The sequence below is a fragment of the Oenanthe melanoleuca genome, chromosome 4, assembly GCF_029582105.1.
Source record: "Oenanthe melanoleuca isolate GR-GAL-2019-014 chromosome 4, OMel1.0, whole genome shotgun sequence".
In the NCBI taxonomy this organism is placed as follows: Eukaryota; Metazoa; Chordata; class Aves; order Passeriformes; family Muscicapidae; genus Oenanthe; species Oenanthe melanoleuca.
Window position 1 is genome coordinate 6,077,118 of NC_079337.1, and position 25,075 is coordinate 6,102,192.

The 25,075-nt window shown below is 38.1% G+C and overlaps 1 protein-coding gene and 1 long non-coding RNA gene across 5 annotated transcripts in view; one reads left to right on the top strand and one right to left on the bottom strand.

Annotated features, from left to right (window-relative positions):
- Positions 1-236: 236 nt before the first annotated feature.
- Positions 237-25,075, top strand: part of INTU (inturned planar cell polarity protein) — a 32,470-nt gene continuing 7,631 nt past the window's right edge. For both annotated transcript variants that reach the window (XM_056490039.1, XM_056490041.1), the window contains exons 1-9: positions 237-392; positions 3,920-4,506; positions 11,505-11,590; positions 16,767-16,970; positions 20,383-20,501; positions 20,800-20,889; positions 21,287-21,364; positions 22,171-22,336; positions 24,709-24,762. In XM_056490039.1, the coding sequence (XP_056346014.1) occupies positions 250-392; positions 3,920-4,506; positions 11,505-11,590; positions 16,767-16,970; positions 20,383-20,501; positions 20,800-20,889; positions 21,287-21,364; positions 22,171-22,336; positions 24,709-24,762 (1,527 nt within the window). In that variant the 5' untranslated portion in view covers positions 237-249. The remainder of the gene's footprint in view (positions 393-3,919; positions 4,507-11,504; positions 11,591-16,766; positions 16,971-20,382; positions 20,502-20,799; positions 20,890-21,286; positions 21,365-22,170; positions 22,337-24,708; positions 24,763-25,075) is intronic.
- LOC130252478 (uncharacterized) lies at positions 10,565-24,784 on the bottom strand. 3 transcript variants are annotated; one of them, XR_008840370.1, is made up of 4 exons: positions 23,809-24,784; positions 21,299-21,419; positions 18,557-18,652; positions 10,565-12,782 (listed from the first exon to the last, which is right to left on the bottom strand). It is a non-coding gene; the product is annotated as an uncharacterized LOC130252478 (long non-coding RNA). The 3 variants fall into 3 exon arrangements; XR_008840369.1 differs by lacking the exon at positions 10,565-12,782 and adding an exon at positions 16,978-17,630; XR_008840368.1 differs by lacking the exon at positions 10,565-12,782 and having other exon boundaries at positions 17,653-18,652.

A 25,075-nucleotide genomic window follows, 5' to 3' on the forward strand; every position in this document is an offset into this window, starting at 1 on the left:
AACTTGGAATCAGGCAATTAAATAAAGTCTGGTTCTCCATGTTGCGTTCCTGTTGAGCCAGGGAAAGACGTCTGAGGGCCGGGTGAGGCTGGGCACATGGGAATTCCCATTATAATGTAGGATTTACCCTCAGCGCGGAGGGCCGGTCCCTCACGGCCGGGCCCTCGCGCTTCCCGCCGTCTCCATGGCGCGCACGGCGCCGGCCAATGGGAGGGCGCGGCGCGCGTCACGCGGCCGCGCGCGGCTGTCATGGCGTCCGGGGCTCCCGGCGGGAGCGGCGCTGCTGAGGGGATGGAGCCGGAGCTGGAGCCGACCGGGGCTGAAGGCGCTGAGCCCGCGGGCAGCGGCAGCGAGAGCGGCTCCTGCGGCTCCTCCCTGTCTGCCAGCTCCGAGTAAGGGCGGGGCCGGGAAGGGCGAGCCGCGGAGGCCGTGGGAGGTGTGCGGCAGTGCCGCGGTGCAGAGCCCTCACGGTAGCACAGAGCGGGTTCGGCTGCGGGCAGCGCCTGCACTGAGCCCTGCATCCAGCTGGGAAGGAGGCACTTGGCGCCTGCTTCAGCATGAACTGTGTAGCCTTTCTCGTTAAAGTTAGGCAGTTCTGTAATAGTGCATATTTTAAAGTTATAAATGCATCTTCCAGCGTTTTAATTTATTGGTGTATTTTTTAATTCGTATGAAGCTAAGCTTACAACGTTAACTTGGTTCCCTGTGTTATAACAGTTCTGCTTTACACTTCAAATGTGTATTTCAGGGCCGAGTGAATAGCGTTGTTGTTTTCATCATGCTGTGCAGAGGAGGGAAAAAAAATATTTAGGTAGGAGAAGTTAGAATTGTGTTCCAATGTACTTTAATTTGTAGTTGCCCTGTATCTCTGGCTCAGAGACAAAGCTGTTGTATGTACACCTACCTTACTTTATTCTTGTATTTATAAGCCAGAAATCAACTGTAGCATTTCAGCCTGAAGCCATGTTTTTTTATATTTTGTGTGTTTGAGTTTTTTCTTTTCTCAATTCTTTCATCTAAAATGCCATTTTGCTGTCATTCTTTGTATATATTTAGGGGATAAAGCTGTTGCACAAATTTCAGCACATAACAGTCTAATACTTACATGTAATACTTTTAATAACTTGTCTATATAACAATTTATCCAGCAGACCATGGATCCTTTCTTTCCAATTTATCTTTCTTCCATAAATAGACAATTTCAATCAGTGCAATTTTTTAGCCATATATCCCTAGGAGGAAATATCTGTGTGGAATCAGTGAAACTATTATTACAGAAATGCAAGCCTTCAAGTTATTTAGCTCCCTTGACTGAAGCTTCCAGTCCTAGAGGCAAGCTGAAGCTATTGTGTAAGTATTTGTTTTGACACAAGGGAAAACAGATCAAAATAAGTGGTTTTTTTATTATTTTTTTTCCTTTTTCCATTCCTTGCTTGGTTTAAACTTATTGTGACAGTAGAGCATTAGGGGGAAAAAACCTCTCCTAGTTGCAGGCTTCTTGTTTCAAATTTTCCTTTCCAGATGTCTGGATCTCTATTGGGAAAGTGAGAGGTTTTTTACAGTACACTTCCTTCTTGACTTCTCTCTGGAGTGGTTCTGTTTGGGTGAACCCAGAGTAAACACCAGACATGCCCACACCATTTTTTTTCCCCCTGGTCCATATTGTTCTAATAAAAATAGACAACACAGCTGGAGAATATGAGTGTATGGACTGACATCCAGGCTGAAACATTGACATCTACCCCAAAGAAGAAACAGCTTTTCCAAAGATCACAGTCTCTTTTAAAAAGGGAATAAAAATGCTATCATATATGACAGGAGTTTTTGTTAATCCATTAGTGTAAATTTCTAGTTTTCTTTTTTTGTCTTTTTTGGGGGGGTGGAGGGAGTTGTTGATTGGTTGATTTGAGGATTTTGGTATTTTGTTTGTTTGGTTGGGTTTTTTGTTTCTTTTTGTTTGGGTTGGTTTTTTTTTGTTTTGTTTTGTTTGTTTTTGCTTAATTTTGCTTACAAAGGCCAGAATGTGGGAGTACTCCTAAAAAAAAAAAAAAAAAAAAAAAAAACAAAAAACAAAACAAGGAAAAACTCTTTTAATGTTATTTCTTGCCTACCACCTTCTGAGAGATGTTGGGTCAGTGTGTCCTTGACAGCCTTTAGGTTTTGTTAGCATTCTGATACTTTCTTGCATAAGGATTTTGTGGAAGACTCAACAGAAATCACAAACTTTGATTTATCCATCAAGTATAGCCAAATTATCACAATTGGTGGCTCTTCTTTTAAACTATCTATTTGGGCAAAAAAAGCTAATAAATACAGAGGAGGTAGGTGATGTTACTTCCTGTCTGCAAGATCCATAGGCTTTTCTCAATAATTGGGGCTCCAGAAAGAGAGTAATGCCAGTGTTTTCTGTATATTAGTCCAGCCAGATCCTCTTGTTGAGCCCTTAAAGGTGCTGTGGTGCAATGTCTGTAATGTTCTCTCTTCAGCTAAACTTTGAAACTTTTTCATTTATCTGTGTTTTCAAGTTAATGCTCTATTTGATTCTTTATTACTAGCTTTAAACTGGATTTGCGTTCTTTATTCAGAAGTAGTTCTAGTGTAAAATACATTAATGTGTGTTTAAACTACTAGATTAATTACTATGTCAATCTCTTATTTTTTCTTATATGATTTCTATGAAACAGAATGTCTTCTTCTCATCTGGTTAGGGAGAATTAACTGATCTTGTCTGTTCCTGAAAATCTTCCATGTAGAACAGATAATTAAACCTCTGAGTACTCTTCTTACTTTGGCCATTACTGATTCTCACCTATCTAACACTCCATAGTTCACCTTGAGGCTCATTTGGTCTGTTTCCCCTCAGCAGGCATTTTTTGGTTGATTTTTTTCTTCTTTCCCTCAGCCAGAAGAGTATGATTTCCTTCAGTTTCCTTCCCTTTAAATGTGTTTGTAGGCTACTTAGCATTTGTCTCTTTGCTCTGGGTATGTTCCAGTTATTACATCTTTCTTAAAACCTACTATCCAAAACTGGACATGGCTGACACATTGGCATTTCCAAATTAGGACAAAAATTTTTTTGCACTGTGCTGATGATGTTTCTGTTATATCCTAGGGCTGTTTTGCCTTTGCTTTGCTGAAGTGTCTTGCTCTTGACTTTGGGTGATCCACGCCAGCTGCCAGATCCTGTTTCTGCAGCAGTGCTGCCTCTTTGCATTTTTAGTGTGTATTTTTGCAAATGCTGTTTGGAACTCGGCTTTTTAAAACTATTACCTAAATTTCATCTTAGGTTGTTTTGATTTTGATTTTTTTTTTTTTAATGTTAAATCCAAGTGATTTTTCAAATGTTTATCTTTTCTTTCCAAAGGGCTAGCAGTGCAATCTGTGTTCCCATAGCATTACAGAATATCCTGAGTTAGACAGAGCCCACAAGGATTAAAAAGTCCATCTTCAGGACCACCTCAAAAATCATGCCATGAATATATTACAAATGTACAAGGGAAAAAATAATGGGAGATAATAAATAGAATGGAATTTTTTCTTCATAAGAGGAAGTCCTGTTATGCACATGAATGTAATTACTAATTAAAGCTTGCATATCAAAGAAATATTTGCTTTCTCAAAAGAGAATAGTGCTTTTTGCAATGGCTGTTTTCCTCTAAGGCATTTGAAGAAACTGTTTTATTGGTGAGAGGGATGTCTTTCCTTGCCATGTCCATCATTTATCTAAAACGAGCTCTAACCCTCATGACAGACTTAAAGCAGTTGAGCTGTCAATGCTCAGGAGGCAGCTATTTTTTTTTCCCTGCTTTTTATTCAACCCTTTCACTCTCCGTGTCCTCTCCCTACTTAAATATCAGATCTCACTTGCACAGTGATATTCCTTATTAGAACTCACTGATCATTCTTGTTTCTTTCCCAGTGACCTTGAGCCTGAATGGTTGGATAGCGTGCAGAAAAATGGAGAATTATTTTATTTAGAATTAAGTGAAAGTGAAGAAGAGATTCTGCTTCAGAACAGCTGTCCAGAAATGCCAGCAGTGAATCATGTCAGGTTTCGTGAAAATGAAGCTGAAATTATTCAAGAGGGATCACGAAAGGAAAGGAAGTATGAACTGAAGAAATGGACCAAAATGCTAAAAAAGAAGAGTCTTTTACCAAAGGGTTCTGGTAAGAAAGGCAACGGAAGCTGCAGTGTGCTCCCCTCAGGTCCTACTTCCATATTGAAACACCGGTCTGCTCAGAACATGGGAGTTCCTGTTCAGCAAAAGTACAAAGATGTGTCTGTTTATGTAAATCCCAGAAAACTCTACAGTGCTGAGGAAGAAGAGCAGCAGAGGCTGCTGGAGGCCTTGGTAGGGATTGTCCATCAGTCTTCATGGAGCAGCAGAAGAGTGGAAAAACAAGGCAGGAGGGATAAAGGCGCCAGAGGAGTCAGTGAAGAGAAGCTTGTGGTACATGGCTTGGTGCCAGGTAGTGCTGCAATGAAAACAGGTCAAATCCTGATTGGTAAGTAACTGAAGGAATAGTTAACTTCTGCACTCTTCTTTTAATATGAAGATTTATGGGTTTTTTTGCTGTTAGAGGCAGCTGACTTGAATATTCCTGAGACGTAAGCAATTACATCAGTTCTCGAGGGATTATTTCAAGTCAGTGTCATTCCATCTCATGGTTTGTTGCCTAGTCAGTTTTACTGTACTATTTATTTTAAGAACATATGGCATAATCTGACAAGTGTGAATACAGTAAAGAGATGACCATCCTTAGTGTTCAGAGCCTGAGAAGCTTGGAGCAAGAAATGCCCCACCATCACCTTTAATTTGGGATTTGCTCAATGGATTAGTGGGACTAGAGCAAACCTATAGTCTGCCAGATACTGTATTTAGATTTCGTTCTTCTCCACAGCATCCCCCTTAGATAAAAAGCTTTGCTGTATATATGCTTTCAATGGATTTTTTATCATAAAAATGAGGGGAAAAATACTGAGTAAGATACATTATTATGTTACAGACTTTCTCCACAGCAGAAAACTTGCAAGTCCAACAGCAGCTTCCTCAGCAGCTGTGACTTTGGGAGGCTTCAAATCCATGGGCTGCAGTTTGGGGAGGCAGTGAGCCAGTGCAGCCTTTGTGTTGGTTTGGCTGCTCAGGCACTTCCATGATCTGAGGAAATAACCTGGCAAGAAACTAACCCAGAAGAGAAATTGGCTGTCTAGTACTTTGCTGGTGCAGTAAGTTAAACTTGGGTCACAGAAGGTCTGACAGGCACCCGAAGGTGAATGATGGAGGGGAGTGTGTTGTGAGGGGTAATGAGGGAGCACTCCCACTCTCAGCTCTGAGGCCACTCAAAACTTGGAGACAGTAAATGTGAGACAACCAGGCCACATCCGTAAAGGGTAAAAGATTATTTAATTATCCTTGAAGCTCACAGAGTGGGAGAGCAAAGATGTGATATTGGTTAGAAGATCATTAAAAATCTTATTGCTATAAGTAGCACAAATCCCACAAAGTCAGCATGAGTGCTTTTGAAATTCCAGTGCTGTGTGTATAAAAAGACACATCGTGCTTCGATTGGCTGATTGCTCCAGCATGTGTTTTTGGTAGGGATGCTAAAGAATACTCCAGAGGGAAAATTGGATAACTTTCAAATTTTACCAGCAAGAAATGATTAGTCAAGAAGTGGGGGATGTGGGTTGAGGGGGAGGAGAGAGAGTTTCAACTTGGTCTGCTTATGGGTGTTTAATCTATTTAGTGTAAGAGTGGGTGTTTGTAACCTGTAAGTTAATTTTGGGACACAGATTTGTAAACAACATTTTCGTGAGAGCAGGTGTGAAGTCAGAACAGTGTAGGCAAGTACCAGATCCAGGAGATCAAGCTGACCTAACCAGAGATAGTATTTCATCTGCTGCACTTAATGCTTTCAAGAGCTGTTGAGGACAAAAACTGTGGGGTTTTTTCTGTTTGTTTCAAATAGAATAATATTTAGTTTAATCTAAGAAGAGTCTTGCACTTTATTATGTCCTAGGCTATCATCAACCCTTGCCTTGTTTTTTTGCACATTGAAAATGAAATAGTTTTAAGCACACTGGGGTTATTCAGCTCTTCACTGGGAAAATGAGCTGTGTTCAGTGCCAACAGTGGAAAATGTGTAATTTTCATATAAAAATACTTTAAAATTATATATCTATAGTGAAGCTGAGTACTCCAGAATTTTTATGTGGTGTCTAGAAATAGGGATGCTTTGCATAAATTAGATGCTCAGATTTCAATCTTGTCTGCATAAAGAATATACAGGAAAAAAATTCTGTTCTGTCAAAAATCTGTCCAGTTTACTGCTTCTGTACAGCACATCACAGGATGGGATAGCTGTGGTGTACACCCAAAGCCTGATTTAGGTAGCTCCTCAGATTGTCACAGGGGCTGGAGTTTGTCAGAAAGTTCAACAACAGTAGAACTTTGCCTTTCAATTGTTCTTATCAAAGTAGTTTTTAGGAGTTGTGTGGAGTAACAGCCAGTAAAGGACATTTTCATGGTCAGTCTAAAACTGAAGAAGCAGCACAAAAGTGAGCATCTTCTTAGGCCATCAAAGAGGAGAAATATTTGATGAGCACAGCCCTATGCTGGCTGCTCTGCTTATAACTTTGTTCATCTCCATTGGCCTCTATGCACATAAACATTAACCTGTTCTTGTTCAGCTTTATAACATTTCAGTGGCCTTCAGTGGTCCACACCAGCTTGCCAGTAGTCTTTTGTGAGGCAAATCAAAATTATATTTTCCTTTAACAATACATACTTTAAAATGACATCTAGTTGTCTTCCTGGTGACCAGTTTGCAGCACTCATTTTGACTCACAAAGTGGTTTATGCTTCAGCATTTTTAAGTGAAGTAACTTCTTTTTCCATCCTTAATAATCACTTTCCTCAGGTGGCTTCTCGTATTTGTTTTGAAATGTGTATCCCTTATAGCTTTGAACACTTAAAACATCTGTTTATTATTTGTGCAATACACTTTAATTTTTGGTTTTTAAGATTGCATATGGAAGTCGTAAGTCTTGTTGCTGTACTTTATTAACCAAGTGGAATACAGGCGCTGACCATATGAAAGTAAATACAACAGTTTTGCAAGCTAAAAAACCCTGCTGCTTTGTAACTCTAAAAAGATGGCACTCTATCCGTGTGTTTATCAGTTCATTTATCTTTTTTTTACATTTAGCAGTCCAGCATCCATCTTAAATTTTCAAAGTGGGAAAATCCTCACTGATTTTTAAACTCGTCACCACTTTCATTTCACAATTCTATCTCGTGCTTTTCAAGTGCCTTTTGTATCTTTGGCAAAACATTTTCCTTGCTTCAGTTAATTAGTAACATTATGCAAAGCTTGGTCTGCTGTGGAAAACCTGGAGCATATCTTCAAAGAGGAAAAACAACTCAAAATACTTGCATTTAGATCCTGACGAATAAGGGTAATGCCATTATAATTTGGTTCCCACCCCACTTCAAATTGAAACCTGTTAGATTCACGCTGGGGAAAAGTTCCTGTAAATGCTGATGAGCATCATCTTTACCATAGGAAAAGTAAAAAATTAATTCCAGTGATACTGAAAATACAGCAAAGCTCTTTTCACCAGCAAAGCATACTGTGGTTGTCCTCTTTGAAAGTATTTTATTGCTCTCATAACCAAATAGCTCAGCATGAATCTTCTCTTTTTATCAGTACCTACAGTTGTCAAAAAATTGTGAAAACTGCCCACTGACAAGAATGAATCGTGTTTGATAGTAAAGATGTGCTATAATAATCCAGTTTTGAACATGTATGCAAAATGTACAGCTGCTGTTGCAAACTTTACTTGAAAGGTCCATATCCTTAGAGTCCTGTCAGGAAAAAAAGCCCATGAAAGGACCAAAATACTGGGAGGGTTTGAGATTTTTATGTGGAATTACCATGGTATGTTTGTTGAAAAGACTCTCCAGAGTAGAGATGTCGTGTTCACAAGATGGAAACAGAGTTTGTGTAAGCTTTGCTGTGTTCTCACTGTGGTGTTTGAGATGTGGCTTTTGTTCTTTTAATCTCATCTTGAAGCATAGCAGCACTGGGTTGGATGAAAGCAGCCTGCTAATGTATAAATTAAGTCATTGATCTGCATTTCTTCAGTAGGAATGCATTCCAGAGTTTGCCTCTTTTGGAAAGGCCTACTGGAACTTATAAAAGTGCTCCCACCAAGTCATCACCAAGAACAGAGAAAACTAAATACCAGGATTCCATGATAAAAGTGTCCTCTATCCTCTCCCATGGGAACAACTTGATTCTCATGATTCCAGAAAAATAATGTGCACTTCTCATCACAGGATGGAAGTGGTGCTCACTTGCCAGTCAGTGTCCCTGGGCTTAATCCAATGGGGATCTACTTTTGGAAATGGTGCTTGCAGGTTTATCTCTAGGGAAGGGATGGTTAACAGTAGTCATAGTTTTCTGATAAGAACAAATAAAATAGAAAGAATTCCTGTCTCATCTCTATCTATTTCATCACTCAAGTGACGTTCAGCCCTGCCTAACACTGTGCAGATAACATGCATGGATGTCTTAGAGTTTCTTTGTGAACTGAGAATCTTTCCACACTAACTGATAGAACTCAAAAGCTTGATCATTCATTATTATGAAATTTAAGTAAAGCTTACTTCATTCCTTAAAGAGAGTCATAGAATCATGGAACAGTTTGAGTTGGGAGAGTCTCTAAAAGTCAGCTGGTGCTAACCCCACACTACACCTATCCAGCCTGGCCTTGAACCCTGCTAGGGATGGGGCAGCCACAGCTCTACTGGGCAACCTGTGCCAGGGCCTCTCCACCCTCACAGGGAAGAACCTTCCTAATAGGTAATCTAAAGTATTTTCTTTCAGAAGGACATGTCTTTTTTCTAAAGGTAAGTTTGTTGACTTAAGGAAAGATACCCTGGAGCTGCCTGAAGAAAATTCCGTTCTTCTATTGCAGTGGCTTACTGCATGTCTAAAAATGGAACTGAGTGACATTTTGTTTTCATGTTTCTCCTTATATCTCTAATTCAGTGATGTTTTTAGATTGAGATCGTTTGACTTAACTCTGCAGACCATTGGGTCTGCAAAAGTTATTTACACTTTGATTTCATTTAACCTGAATTGTTTAAGCATTAGGTAAGTGAAATTAGATTAAACTTTATACAATTGCATTAATTTTTTAACATAGTTAATGTCTGAAGACCTGAATCAGTTTGACTTTCTGTAAGTTTTTCACACTGCTAAAGGGCAAGAAGCAATTCCTAAATAAAATGTAGATGTCAAGCTCTTAAAAAGTATGACTTGCATGTATTAACTAATTCTAACTGAAGTTAATTATCACACTGAGTAGATCTTGTGGTCATGTCTTGCTTTAGGACTACTCTGGGTTCAAAATTTTACATAGCTCATACTTTGCCCAGTTATGTTATTTATTCTGTTACTTCCTAGTCTCTATTCTTTGACTGCTGTTGTGTGTGGCAAAAAGAAAAGTAGCAAAACATTGAAACACCCACCCTCCCTGCTTCCACTCCCAATTCTGGAAAATCCAAACTAATCAGGAAAGATTTTCTGTTGTGTATCAAATTGCTCTTCTTTGATAGTGATACACCCATTTTCTGGCAGAAGAAAGGCAGCCTTACAGAACTTCTTGGGCTGTGTGCTCTGGAAAGCTGTTCCATGTATGCCATGATTACATTTTTACCAATTGGGTGGAATAAATATTTACTGCTGCAATGAAAGTTTTACATGTGTACATTAGGCATTGAATAAATAAAACACTTGGAGTATGTAACATGTAAATACTGATGGCTCTTCTCCTTTCCAAGTGTCTCTGTCTATTCCGCCCTGGATGATGTGGTTCCAAAACATTCCCTCAAGTGCTAAGGTGTGGGTGTCCTCACAAAGTGTGTGCAGCTCCTCTGAATGGCTTTACAACAATTCCTATGGAACACAACACAAACAACTTCTGTGTAAACAGATGAGTTTGAATACAAGAGCAATTTATGCTTTCTCTTTTAGTTGTGAATAATGATCTTTAATACAGTGTTCTTAACAAAGAACATAGTAATCCTGTTTATAATTCTTGTTATATTAGAGTAGCCTGAGTGCTCTGCTTTTCATTACTAATTTTCGTGTCCTGGGGCTCTGGCATGGACTTACTGAGTTCCTTTAAATGCTGTTTAGCTTTCAGCTTTTCTGTCTTTGAATTACTGTTGTGTTGAAGATTTGACAGGCTAAAACTTAACTGTGCTGTGCATCAAGAAACACAGAGGTTAGGGAGAGAGCTATTTCTTGAAAAACCCAAAACATTTTTATGTGTAGAATAAAATGTAACCTTTTCTTAGTTTTGCATTCAGAAGTAGAAATTAATTCCCTTTTAATGTAAAAGAAGAGTGAGCAACTGGTTTTTGCCTGGTGTGTTAAAGAGGAATATTGCTTGCATTTTGGAGGTATTCAGTGTTTCCGTAGTGGTTAGTTCAGAATAATGTTTTTTCTCTTGTTGGCCTTCATTATGTGTTGCACTGATTTTGAGCAATCGTACCTGGGAAGTTGCAATTTGAAGATATTTAAAACAAGGTAGACATAGAAATAATGGTAACTCAGTCTCCTGAACTTGAACATTCTGTGGCCTTGAATAGACTCTCAGGGAATGGAGAGACCTGAGAGACTCAGGCTGTGCTTTTCCATAATGTGCATGTCATTAGCACTGTCAGTTTGAGCTGAGCAAACTTCTCCCTGGAAAACTGACATACAACCTTACAGTGGTTCAGTGCTTTATTTCTGCAGTTGATGACATCTGTGTTGCCAAGTCAAGGCTTCAAATATAGCTATGCTAAACATGCACTTTTGCTGCAAATCCATATCCTTTTTCTAATCCCTTCCACAGCCTGAGTGATGAACACTACGTTAATGATCTTGGAGAGGATGTGGAGGCACTTTCTAGGGGAGTCTTTGTGCAGCTCAAGCAAAATGAAGCTTGGTTTTCCATTTGGTTGTTCAGTTCTTGGTATTCTTAGTTCACATGTAAGAATGACCTTAGGACCACTGGAATACTTCTTGAGAATATTTTCTTTCCCTTCATATAGAAATCCCAGTTTGATTTTTGTACTTTAAATGTGGATTTTAAGTTTTTAAGCTATAAGTCGGTTCTGTTTACTTTTGCAGCTGGTGCCTTTAATTTTTCAAACCTTTTCCTCTTGCAGTTAATGACTTTGTCTTTGGGACCCTTAGGGGCTTTTTTTCCTCATTTCCAGAGATGGTAAGGGTGTCAGAGGTAAAAAACACAAGATGCCATTAGTGAGACCGAGGTAATAGACTAAAAGTGGTAAATGTTGCATATAGCAAACATCTACTTAAATGCAACAAATGGAATTTATGACAGCTTCAATGGCATATTACTTTTTTAAATAAGACACTGTTTTACTCTATTGTGATGCAGTACCAACTGGATTTCTCATTTCCTGTCTGTTCTACTGCAGGAGATGTTCTTGTTGCTGTAAATGATGTCGATGTGAATTCTGAAAACATAGAGAGAGTTTTGTCTTGCATTCCAGGTCCTATGCAGGTACAGTATACAGTACAGTTGAACATTTATTCCAAAAATTCTCTGTAAAAGTTAGTACTGCTTCTAGCCTTTTTTTCCTGAGGAAACAAAATTTATGTGGTGTTTTTCTTAAAACTTCCTCTTTTATCTTTTGAATGTGTTGGTTGACTTCAGAGTAGAAATTTCAGAGTTTAATTCTGATAAAAATCCAAATCAGAAAAACCCTATGAAAATAGGTAGGTGCTGATGTCTAGTTTAAAAATAAATATGTCAGCAGAATAGTAGTGGATTTTTTTTACCAACTACTGTATTTAAAATGGTAATAATTGCTCTGAAAGTACTTAAATAGAATAATTATATCTTCATCAATATAAACAAGACTCACAAACCACAAGAGAGTAAAAACAAGTCTGAATTAACAAGGAGTGCTATTAAAAATATTTAAGAGCATTTAAATGGTGAAATTTATACTGGTTTAATATTTAAATACAAAAATTAATGCTTGGGTTCTAAGAGATGTTAGATTGAATACTTTTAAGATCTTTCAAAACTCAACAGTGATGAAACTTATGGAAGTCAGTAATAAAAATTGATACCAAAAAAAATGTTCCAAAATACCTGACCTGATGAATGATGTTTCTTTCCTCAAAACCTACTGCATATATTTTTTTCTTCTAGCTAAACAATTTTGGAGCTCTAATGAAGAATTAAATAAGTAATGAAGAATTAGATAGCTATTTCAGAGCTAAGTCAGGAGAGTGTTACTTACCTAGGATGTTACTAGCCTAAAATAAAATATTTTGAGTTATTCTGCTTAAATCCTCTTCCTGATGGACATGAAGACAAAATGAAAGTTGAAACTTAGACGAATGAGCAGTTAAAAATTAGTCTCTTGGTAGTGTTTGTTTGGGTAGAATGTACAAGGTGATGATAACAATAGAAGTATTTTACAGTCCAGAGATTTTTGAAAGTGGAAATTTTATGTTTTCTTGAACACAGAAGTTCTGTTCGCAACTTATGGTACTTCAAGTTCCTGTGGAAATAGATCTGCAGTGAGGTTGAGTACTGGGGATGTCAGTTCAGGCAGCTTTCCAAGATCTCTGACAGCCTGAAGTTTGCCTGAGCTACTGGAGTTGTGGTCAAGTACTGGCAGAGCTCCATGGACCAAAAACCTTCTCTTGTCCATCTTTGACCAAATACGGAGTTGCTGTAACTGTTGTTAAATACAGAATGATTAAAAAGGCAGAGATGATACAGTTGTGTAATTGCATCCTCTCTAGATTAGGGTGTAGGTATTCCTTGTTGCTAAAAGGCAGTGCAGCCCTTCCCAGAGCAGTTCCTTGTGGTGCAGTGTCAGTGTTTGCACTGTCAGTAAATCTGTCAAGCAGGCAGCGATTACTTGAAATGTGTAACAGTTTGTCATGGTGCCTTTCCAAATCCTTTCATTAAAGTGCAATTATTCCTTTTCTACTGTGCACTTTGAGTCAAGCCAGACAAGTGGTGGCTAGAATAGACCATGGAGATGTAAATAATGACTTCTGGGGTTTTTGCAATGCAGTACACTGCAGTTGTGCTGCTGAAGGAACAGGGGATTGTTGTAGCTGACATTTTGTAATACAAGCAAAATTGTTACTGTGTTTTCATTCATCTTATGTTGCAGAATATCAAAAAATATGCAGTTTAAAGCCTTTATACTTATATATAAGTTATTTCCTTAAGTGAAGTCCCTGCACTTCTGGATTCACGTTAAAAATTGCTGGAATTTCCAGAATTTTATTTTTCTTACCTCAGTTTAGGCAACTAGATCTATGCTTGTAAGGGCTGGTTTAGTGCATTTACTGAGCAATAGAAGTCCAAATGCTACATTCATCCTTTGCTTTACATTTCTGTAGTCAAAATAGTTGCGGTTTCCTCACACCGTGAGACAGAGAAGACAGAATAGGAACAGCAAGATATGCTAAAGGATTACACTTTTCTTTACTCTGATACTCAGAATTACAGAACCATTTTACTGAAAACTTTCTAAAAATACCCAGCCTGAGGCAGACATCTAGAATCAGAAATTTCAGCCTGAAATTTTGAGTTCCAGTTGTGCAGACTATAAGCACGTGGCAAACAGATACCAAAACAGGAAGCAGCAAGCAGCCTTTAAAAGGCAGGCAGTGCCCCAGGTCTGTCTGTAATAAAATCCATCTTCAAGCCATGCTGCTTTCTTGCAGATGAAATCATGCCTTTCTGGGGCAGACCAGTGGTACAACAGCTACATTTTCTACTCTGAGAAATGTATAATACTATTAAGAAGCAGATTAAATACAGAGTGACCTTCCAATCATTACTTTCCAGCAGTTAATAGTAAAGGACTTATAACATTAGTTAATGGTTTCTATGTTCTCCTTTGTTTCTTAAAATTCCTTAGATCTCCACAGCATCCTGGAGCACTGGTTTATGTAACTGATCAGTTTTATGTTAATTATCACTGGCTTTCAAACTGCCATCCAATCAAGTGCATGTCATACCCGCATGTCCTGTGTTATGAGAAAAAGTTGGACTGTTCATATCTTACCCTGCCTTGGCTGTGTAGAGCACTGTCATGTTCCACTTTGTCACCTTTCCTAAGCAGAAAATGATGATCCATGTCCCTCACAGTTTGCTGTTCCTGCCACCTTCCTGCCGTTTGGTTCAATTCTTTTTGAGAAATGTTCTAAGTATTGAGAACGTGAGCATGATGTATAGAGTGGAATATTAATGTTTTTCCCATTCTTCATGTCATTTTGTTTTCTGTTTTCTGTTGTGCATTGAAATGATTTTCTTCAGGAGAACTGGAATCAAAGCTGGGGAAGGTTTCACAGTCAGTCCTTATGAAAAGGGACTTCAGTAGTAATATTTAATCAGATCCTATGGACTGCTTGGGATGAATATTCATTTCTTCTCCACCAAAACAAACAAACAAACAAAAAAAGGGATATGTAGTCATCCAATCTCTGGTCCGTTTTTATCACAGTGATGTGGGAGGCAGCATGGATGACTCCAAGTTCAAAAAGAATTAAAGTTCTGTTCAGTCCAGTTTGCTTTGAGCATCTTCCCTGGAGGATCATATGGTTGTGTATCTAAGACAAGACTTAAGTTTGTTTTTTTAAAAACTGAGCGACTAAAAGATAGACTGCAGCATGAATGACATTTGTGTGTCATTAGTGTAGAGACTGTAGCCTGTCTGACTAAATGCCCACAGACAAGATGCAGTAGAAGTTAAGAGAAATACCTATTTAGCCTTGAGAAAATCTGTAAAAAGTTAGAAGGGTATGAGGAAAATACTCTGAAATATGTGCAGGTAGCCTGACAAAGAAATAGAACCGAGTCTTAGAATGTTGGAGAAGAAAACATACACTTTTGAAACTGTCAACTATCAAGTTACTGGGTCTTAGCAGCTGCTTCTTATCTGGGTGTTCCTGCTCCTCTGCTCACGTGCAGTGTCAGGAATCAGAACTGATCTGATGAGGAGAGGGTGAGGGAGGAGTTACTGCCAGAAAAGAAAGGGGTAGTACAGGACAGGAGAGCAAGACTGACTGCAGTGCTGTACAGGGAAAAGGAAGAGAAAAAAGGCTGAGAAAAAAAAAATAGGAGAGAAGAAAATTGATGGAAGGTGTTGGGAGAGGGAGTAAAGTGGAAGGGGAAGGTGGCAACCAGTGACATAAATGTAGCTGTAAGAGCTGATGATGGCACTTCTCTCTGAGCTAGTTTGACAGGCAGTGGGTGTTTTAAAGCATCATTATTTCTAGCTGGTGCTCCTCTTCTGAAGTTTGTGTACACACACATACAATTATGAAAATGATCTGGTTTTACATGTATAAATTACCTCTGCTTGGGCTTCTCAAAATTTATCACAATTGGGAAAATAAAAATGGATTTTGTTGCATCAGTCCTCAAGCTGAATTGCCACTGATTTTAACAAAGAAGCAAGATTTGGTGTGATGTGTTATGTTCAGAACTTCCCAGTCAATAGGCATGTTACAGGTATTTCAAGGCAAACAGTCTTGAGTAAAAACATGTGAAAAAGGGAACTAAGAGCATGCCTACTTAGTCCAAATATATCTTCAGTTGCTTTGAAGACTGATAAAAAATAAGGTCTCATCCAATTCTCATCTCATGTCATAAATGAATTTTTTCTCCATGGAAATTGCGATTTTATTCTCAGTCATGAGATGGCTGTTTCTCACATCTCCTCCCTTCATACTTAGGAAAATGTGTTCATTCACAAAAAAAATCACTTTCGTGACTGCTGAAACCACTAACAAACATAATTTTTGTAAGTCAGGCTTAAAAGCAAATTTTGAAACATATTTCACATCAAGTTAGGATAATGTGTTATTTGTGTATCAGGAAATACACATTTATTCTAAAACTCCTGGGTTTAAACTTATTTGGGAAATAAGGGACAGTAAACATCATATAATTTTTTGGCAAATAAAGCTTGATCATCTAAACTTTTAAGGTTTTGTTTAAGAGAGGATGCTTTGTGTTTTGATCTTTTTTCTTCTGAAGACAGCACAGTAAGGGATGTAAACAATTTTTAGGCTACTTGGTAGTTGTGCAAATTGTTCAATACAGCAACAAAACTTATATTCTGATTTTACAGTTAAAAAAAGGAAAGTTAACATATTGAAAATGAAAAAAAATGCTACTGTTACAATTTAACAGACTTTTGTAGTCCAGTGTAAATTTAAATGGATTTCTCTGTGCAAATGTGTCAGTGCACTCAAAATGGCAAAGAAATGCTCAAGAAAGTGCCTTCAGGATATGTACTTGAGAAACTGCTGACATTTTGAAAGATGTCAAATACTGTGTGTTTTCAAAGGCACAGTAATGGGTGTTTTTGCTCAAACAAAGCCAGAGCAGTAAGTATATTTTTCCATTCTCAAAACCATAAGAATTAAGTATGAAAACACAGCAAACCACATGCTTACTCATATGGTTCATAGAGCATGTAATAGCTGGCTTTGTCCTTTGTAATAGATGGTTATGTAGTGCTGAATGTGTATTTGGTTTTCTTGAAACAGCAGGAATTTTGTTTGCTTACATCTTCGTCAGTAAAGCTGAGGCTGAGAAGACCTAACCTCTTAAAGGGCTCAAAGTTTCATTTGATGCTGGAAAGTAATTTTAAGTGCAGCCTCATTCTCACAGTAATTAATTACCTTAATAGGTTAAACTGACATTTGAAACCTCGGTATTTGAGCCTGAAGGAACTTCTGAGCAAAGGAACAGACAGACACAGTCAAGTATGAACAACCTGGTTCGGCTCCTGTGGGGAGGGGACAGTCTGGACCTTCAGCAGGCTGTGCAGGATGTGCCTCACATTGTCATGTTCCTCACACTCAAACTGGACTCTGAGACATCCAAGGATGAGGTATGTGGTTGATTCAATAAACCTGAGCTGAAAGGTAGCCACTAACCACAGCAGCTACTAGGACATCTGATGTAAAAGGATAAATAAAAAATCCTCTTAATGGTTTGGAGTTGTGAATCGTTCGTAAAATACCCATTATGGCAGAAATAAGGCCTGAAATTGCAGAGGAGAAGAATCAGCATCAGTGCTGAGGAACTCCTGACTGGCCTTGAATGCAGCTGAGCTCTCTGAGCAGCAGCAGGTGAGGAGCAGCCCAGGTGCTTTCCCCAGTGCCCTGCTGTCTCTGGATGCTCACAGGGATCTGCCTAGTCAAAAAAATATCCCCCAGCAGGGGCTATTGGCAGTCCACATCCATCATCTGTCTGGCTCCTCCTGTTTCAATATGCTAATGTGCCTTTTCTTAGAGGGCTCTGGCATGTCTGCAGTTAGCAGTCAGCTGCTGATTCTTGCTTGGGCAGGGTTTTTAGAACCACTGAAGTACTTTTCCTTTGTCCTGTAAAGCTGCTTTTCACGTCTCTTTCCTTTTTGTGTTCTTCAGGAAAGTTTTGCCAGTGTGCATGTAAGCCATTGTAAGTTTGTGTAGTTGTTCAGGATGTAGCCATAGCTACAAATACTTCTCTCCACCAGGGACACAGAGCTGAGGTTGGCCTCTTGCCCAGTCTGTAAATGACAAGTGGACAAAGTGGGCTTCTTAGGAACAGACATTTGGGAAAAGAGTCTTCTGCCCTTGTGTGAATTCAAATTTAGCATTGTGTCGCAGTGCTGAGGAGACATCAAACAAAGCACAGATTTTTCAGTCCCCAGGGACTACGATGGCAGGATAGTGATGGAGTGGGGAGCAGAAAGAAAACATTTTGCTTTCTCTCCCTTGGAATTTATCCTTAGGTTGAGAAACTTTTACCTTTTTTTATATCATTTTTCAGCTGGTACAAGTCTACGTTCTGTTGGTGATGTGTAAGAGAGGAAAAGTGTTACAGCTACACAAAATAGGGTTTAATTGTATTTTCTAGAGACAGGGCTGAGGAGAAACCTAGAAAATTACATGATACCACAATATGTACCAAGACCAATGTTTTCTTGACCATATAAACTGGAAGAAATACTTCAAATAAAAATTTCAGGGCCTCTGGCTCCTCTCTTACACATGTAAATGCCTGATTGCTATTCTGCACTTCACAGTAAATTGAATAACTGGTTTCTTGCCCCATTGTAGCTTTACATTCTCCCAAGAAACAGGATTAATCCTGAGCATTGAGCAGAGGTAAAGGAGGGATTGTAATGCCCTTGTTGTCCCTTCACAACATGGAATAATTCTTTCCTGAGAAGTCTTGGCAATTATGTAGCTCCAAATATGCTGAGAGATGCTTTGCTGATATAATGATGCTCTTTGTAACATTTCCTTGCTAAAGAATGCTGCCTTCTTTAAGGCATTTGTCTTTAATTTCATTTTCTGAACCTTAGGCAACTTTTATCCTGTAGATGTACTGTCCCAGATGTAGTTTAAACAGTACTTGAAATGGAGTTATGGTACACCAAAGCCATCCTGCACAACAGAAATATAATGATCCTTTAAGAAGCTGCTTTACCCATATCCAGAGGAGGCACGGTATGCAGATCACATCCGTGTAAACTGTGGCAACTGGAACTTGTAAATAAGTATTCCAGTTGTGAGCTTTTGGCACCTAAAATAGAATTAATGAGCTTTAAGACTTATAAGCTCTGCCTGCTCAGCTCTACAAGGAGGTAGTATTGGGAATCATTTGGGCTGTGTGTATGCCTGTGGGGGGTGTCCCTATGGTAACAGTTTCTCAGTGAGTAAGGGCAATCCTGCCTTTTTTTGTATTTTAGTTTAAGGTGGGTATTACAAGTATACGCTATTTGTAGCAGTGTACAACACTGCCATCTTTGTCTTTGACCTGATTTTGGCAATAGCATATTTTAAAAGGAATAATGTTCATGTTCCTCCTTCTGTTACTAGAAGACTGTTCCAGGTTTGGGGGTTGGGTTGAGGGAAAATTGACACTTGCAGAAATGAGCTACTTGTGTTTATTAATTCCATTGTCATTGGCCTGTGACCTTTGGGCTGTTGATCTGCCAGTTGATCTGGTGGTATGTGCTGGCCCTTGTTAAATCACTATATCCACACATGATAACAGCTCTGCCTGTTTGTTACAGTTGGCTTTTCTTTCCCTGGGAATGTGTTCAAATAATTCTCTAACAAATTTTGTGTAAAGGCCCCAGCTCATAGTGAGGAGGGGGGGGAAAGGCTCTTTCTAGCCCTTTGCAGTTCTGCAATTAGAAAACAGCTGGGTTTCTCCAGTTGGGGGATTGATTCCAGAAAAAAAGATCCTTGTCACTAATGAGTATTTATAAATAGAGTTAATTAAATTGGATATGAATGAAGAGTTTGTCAGGTCCTTCTGTAATGAAATTTTGCATTGTTTGAGTGTTGATGAAGGAACATTTTTTAGTGGGTGTTGGCACTAGCTGAATGTGCTTAGTGACATAAACAGGAAAGTTAATGATGCCTGTGTTTCATTTATTTGTGGAGAAAGATAATTTACTATAATCTTTGCAGCAGATATGCTTATTATTACATGCATTATTTTTGGCCCATCGTGATTTGGCAGAAAGCAATAAATGACAGACAATCATGTTTGCTTGTGACTATATTTTATAGCTGCTGAAATAATACATTTTTGAAAGTGCTTGAATAAAAGAATTATTTGTTCTAAATGATTAGAAAAAATATCTCACAAGTATTTATCTCTGCAGAGCTGTAGTTTCAAATTACTTGTGTATTTGGTCAGATGTTTCATGAGAAATCTTAATGGTGTATTTTAAAATTTGAGCATATGCATCAGCTATGTTTTATGCTATCCACATAAAGCAGCTAGGTAGGGTTGTACAGAGAGGTTTGAGTTTTCCTATTCTCTTATTACTTTTGTAGAGCTTTATGTCTGATAATAGTTTAAGTCAGGGGCAACCTGTGCCAGGGCCTCAGCACCCACACAATAAAGAATTTCCTCCTCTCCCTTGGCATCAATATACTAACAGTGTACTTAAAGTTGTAAGATGCAGTGGTCACACAGTTTGTCATTTTATGTTTCTCCATGTAATAATTATTCTAATTCATGTAATAATTATTCATGTAATAAGTCCTGCTTTTCTATAAAATAGAGAATTTAAAACTGTCAGAAACATTCATATGCCTTTTGGAACTTTCCAGTATGCCCATGCAGCACACTGCTTGTTTCAATGTCATATGAAAAGATATAATAAAAGATTTAATGTTTTTTTAAAAACCCAACTGTTAGCATACACAAAAAAAATCATTATCTTGTTTTCTATGGGGATTTTTGGAGGGATTTTGGTTTTGGCTTGCTTAACTAACAGCTAACTTTCTTCACAGCAAGAAATTATTTATCAGTACCCCATATCTGAAGCATCCCAAAAACTGAAAAGTGTGAGAGGGATATTTCTCACACTGTCTGACATACTGGAAAGTGTTACTGGTACCGAGATTATCAGGTAAAAGTGTTTGAAATGTAATTACTGTTTTTTTTTATTTTATACATACATGTACAGGACACATGGGTCATGCGTCAAGTTCTAGACAAACCAGAGCAATTCAGCATGTTTAGGCAGTAACACTTTAACTGCAACAGCATGCCTGAAGTTGGAGTGCTCAGCCTGGATGTAAATTGATTTGGGGGAATTTCATTGTAGTGGGTTGCAGTGACTAGGATTTTTAGCTCAGTGAAATGATTTTCAACTCCTTTATAACTTCCTAGTGTTAACAGAAATACTTCTGGTTTCATTTTTCTAGTTCCTCCCTTTTCTTATGTGAAAAACTGGTTCAAGTTGTTTACTGGAAAGAATCTGACAAGTTGCTTGTAATTGGCCTTCCTGAAGAAAAGTGAGTTTCAAAGGAAAGGTTTTGTTTTCCTTTAAATTTTGTGTCCTCAAATTTATTTTGTGTACTCTTCTAACAAAAAAGGCAAGAAAGGGCTTAAAATGTACTCTTTTTACTCTAACTAGTTTTTATGTCTGTGATTCCACTATTTTGATTGATTTTATTCACATCTTTCATATATCCATTGTTGTTGTTTCTTTTTCATTTCCTCTGAAGAGAATAAATCCAAGAAATATTTGTAAGTTAGAAAAGAGTAATATCCTAGGATTTGTTAAAGTCAAGTTCTTTGCAGAACTGCTGAATAACAGTAATAATACATATATGCATGTTCTAGGAGGAGTACTTATTCATCATAAAGATGTTATAACCATAGCTGTACGTTTTAATTTTTATTTGTTAGTGTGCCACTTACTCATCTGAGGAACATGATTCAAGATGTTGTCAGGACCTTGACATTCATGTACAGTTCTTTGGACAGGTGAGTTCTTTCAGAAGTATTTTCTCTTCAGTCACTCATTGTTCATTGATGCTCACTGAAAAAGTCAAATAGTAGGGTTAATTTTAATGTTTCTAGGGAATTTCTTTGCCTTTCCTTTACACTTGTATAAAAACAAGAATTCTGTTGTTCTTGCCTTTTGGTCTCAGTCTTAACATTAGTAAGACACTGTTAAAGCAGTCTGTGTCGCTTCAGAAAGTTTTGTCCTTGATTAGATTAAATCATTCCCATAATCCAAATCACTGTGGATGTCAGCAGCACTCTGCAAATGTTATCCTCTGTGTCTGTAAAACATAATGTGTATCAGTGTTAGATTTTTAACAGAGTAAACACTCTGGACTTCTCCAGAGTGAGTGTCTGGAGTGCCAGACTCCATTTGGCAGAGTGAGTGTCTTTCTCTGCATTTGGAAATCACCCAGGAGATTTTCAGTCTGATTGTTACCTAAATAAAATTGCCCAGGTGGATTACTCATATTCTTGCATTTAACTCACAGTTAATGTGTGTACACCATAGTGAACAAAACAGAATAAATCTCAGTTTCCAAATAGATGAGACTGATGTTTCACTCACCATAAGTTGCTTTCAAACATCTACTGATACCATACTGGTTTAGTTTGCTCTTTGTTTGTAGGTACTGCCTGGATATCAGCCTAGTGGCTTTTTCCACGTTAAAAATACATCCAAATGTAGCATCGTGCTGCAAAGAGGCTTGTGCAGCACTGAGGGTTATATAAACAAGCTGCAAATTTCTCAGTGTTATTCTAACTTGGAGTTCATGTTTGTCCAGTGCTTTTTGCCAGGTGGAAAATGTTTCTCGCCTGGATCATTTTTTCAACCTGTTCTTCCAGCGTGCCCTTCATCCTGCGAGGCTGCAGCAGCAGGATTCCTGCAGTGCCCTGTTCCTGGACAGCCTCCCAGGCCTGCGCTGGCTGACACTGCCTCAGGAAATCAAGGTCAGCTCCTTCTCACACCTCTCCAGGAAACCTGGGCATGACAGGCCAAAAAGTCAATGCAGGTGTCTTCTGCTCTTCCTGTCTGATTTACCTAAGTGCTCTGCCCATCCCAGAACATCCATTTTCTTATAAATTTCAAGTTTGGAGTTACACCATCATTCCCACAGGACTTCTATTGTGAGTGCAGTTTGGTGACTTTAGAGTTACCTAGGAAGGGCTGAGAAAGCAGCCCCTGGTATGGAGCTGTATGTTTGATTTTGACCACTGAATTACTTGGCAGGCAGGAAATATTATTCTAGAAGCCCATGTACTTCTCAAAATTTAGGAGAATTATAAATGGCTGTCAGAGAATCAAAATAAATATCCACATGTCATTTGTTGACACCAGACAGGTACAGTTTTTCTGCACCATTTATTTAACTGTGCCAGGTTATCTCCATGTTAGAAACTGAGTTGTGCTTTAAGCAGTAGGAAGAAAAAAGGTAGGTCACTGTAAACATTTCATTGTAAGATTAATAACATTTTAGCTGCCAGTCATAAATCTCACTTTCATTACTTTAGTATCTGTGACTCCAGTTTAAAATGTTAGTCTTGTCACCATAAAGCTGGTTTTTTAATGACTATCTGGTATGATTTAATGCAAATAAAACAGCTGGGAAATTTTAAATTCAGAGTTTTCTTTCATGGAGAGACACAAAATATTTGTAAGTTTGTAGATTACATAGTTAAGGCTAATTCTAATTATTAGAAAATTATTCTGATCTGAGCTGACAATAAACTCCATTATCCAAACGTACTTCATTAGCAACAAAAAAAGAAACCACATTGTACTCGCTGAACTTAGAGGCTGTGAGATGGAAAATTAAAATTGCTTCTCAGAATGGCTCTGGGAAAGGCTCAAGTCTAGATGTTCATAATGACTTTTCTGCTACATATTCTATAATTTATAGGTCTTTATTTGAAGGTAATATTAACTAGGACTTTGCTGCATTTATGTTTTTATGTTTAGTAAGACCTCAGTGTATAATTTTCTTGGGAAGGAATGAAGGGTTAAAGTCTTTCAGTTTGCTGTTGACAGGGTTTGCAGAATGATTTCAGGTTTGCTATGGTTCAGTAAGAGTTGTCAGGGATGTTCCAAGTTATGCATCAGTCTGTGCCATTGTTTCCAAACAGATTTCTCTTTGCCAATGTGGCTTTCTCCCTTTTCCCCTCCAAAGGAGAATTGTCTTCTCCTTTATCTTTAGTCACAGACTGATAATTATTTAATTCTTTCCACCTTGCACTGTAGTTGTTTTATTACTTTTTTACAATTTGTTGATCAGGGTTTTTTCCATGTTTTTTTCTTACTTCTCAAGTTTCTGTAGAGAGGCTCTGTTGTCCTTTGGTCTCCATTTTGGCTTGCAGGCTGTATTTTTTTCTCACAAAATAGTAAGTTTTAAAAGGACTTAGAAAACAGCATCATTAATACTCACAATATAGACATCACTTTCCAGAGTTCTTTGAGATCGTTCCTATTTGCCAGAAAAGTGTTGTTGTTGCAGAAGATGACATTTCCAGTTAGTGTTCGGTGAAGATCTTTTTATTTTGTAAGGAATACAAAACTAAAAATGTCAGTTCTTCAGGCAGAAAGCCATTTAAATTTTGACTGGGAAAAAGCTAAGAGGTTAGTTAGTTGTCAAGTGCCAACAGCAGACTTGCTGACATTTCTCTGTTTGAAAACTGGCTGTATTTCAATTAGAGGCAGCCTGTTAACACAGCCCAAGAAGTTTGTAATTATGTGATTTAGGTTCTTTTCATTAAGTAGCACATTTATGTCATGAGTTTCAGTGCCTAGGACCAATGAAAGTACTCTTGGTAAAATTTGATTTAACCAACAGCTCTTGCAGTTACAGAAATAAGGAAGTTTAAAGCAGTTTCAGTAGAACAAAAAGAATGTGTGAGAGAGTTTTGGCGACTTCCATAGAGACAAAAAGCTGAAATCCATTGGAAAAAAGATTTTTCTGAAAACTTAGCTGGATGCAGTAGTGTGCCAGGTTTGTCTCTAGACCTCGTGTTTTAAAGCACACTGAAAGTAAGAGTGACATTTCCTTTACACCAGACACTGGGGTCAGCAGGCACACAAGCGGAGAAATTGTACACTTCAAAGAGCAGGGAAATAGACAGCAATTAGAAAGGATTTTTCTTAATTCTTGCATCTCTAGGTGTTCTTGATACTTCATGTTACTAATAAAATATAGGTGAAAACTTTTATCTGCTCACTTTGTACTCATGAATCCTAATCTGAGACGAGCAAGACACAGAGCAAGATGTGCTACTACTGGAAATTAATGTGTTGGAAATCTCTATTAAAAAGTATTTTTTTACTATTTCAGATGGAAATTGACACAGCACTGAGTGATCTGGAAGCAGCTGACTTTGCAGAGCTGGTAAGCATTTTATTTTTGTTTGCTTTGCACAATATCTCCTTGCCTTGGTGTCACATCCAGTGGTTTAAACAAGCACTAATCACAAAATCCATGAACTTTTAATCAAATGGAAGTCAAAAGAGTTTATCCTGAGTTTCTCTCCATGCTTAATATTGTAAGGTATTATAATCCTATAGGATTGGTCACTGAAAATCCATGATTGAATGTAATTTAAATCCATGGATGTCTACAAAAACACTAATTTCAACAGAAGGGATTGTTGTTACATTTCTTCTTTGTGTAAGTAACTTTGTGTAAGTCCCAAGCAACTGTG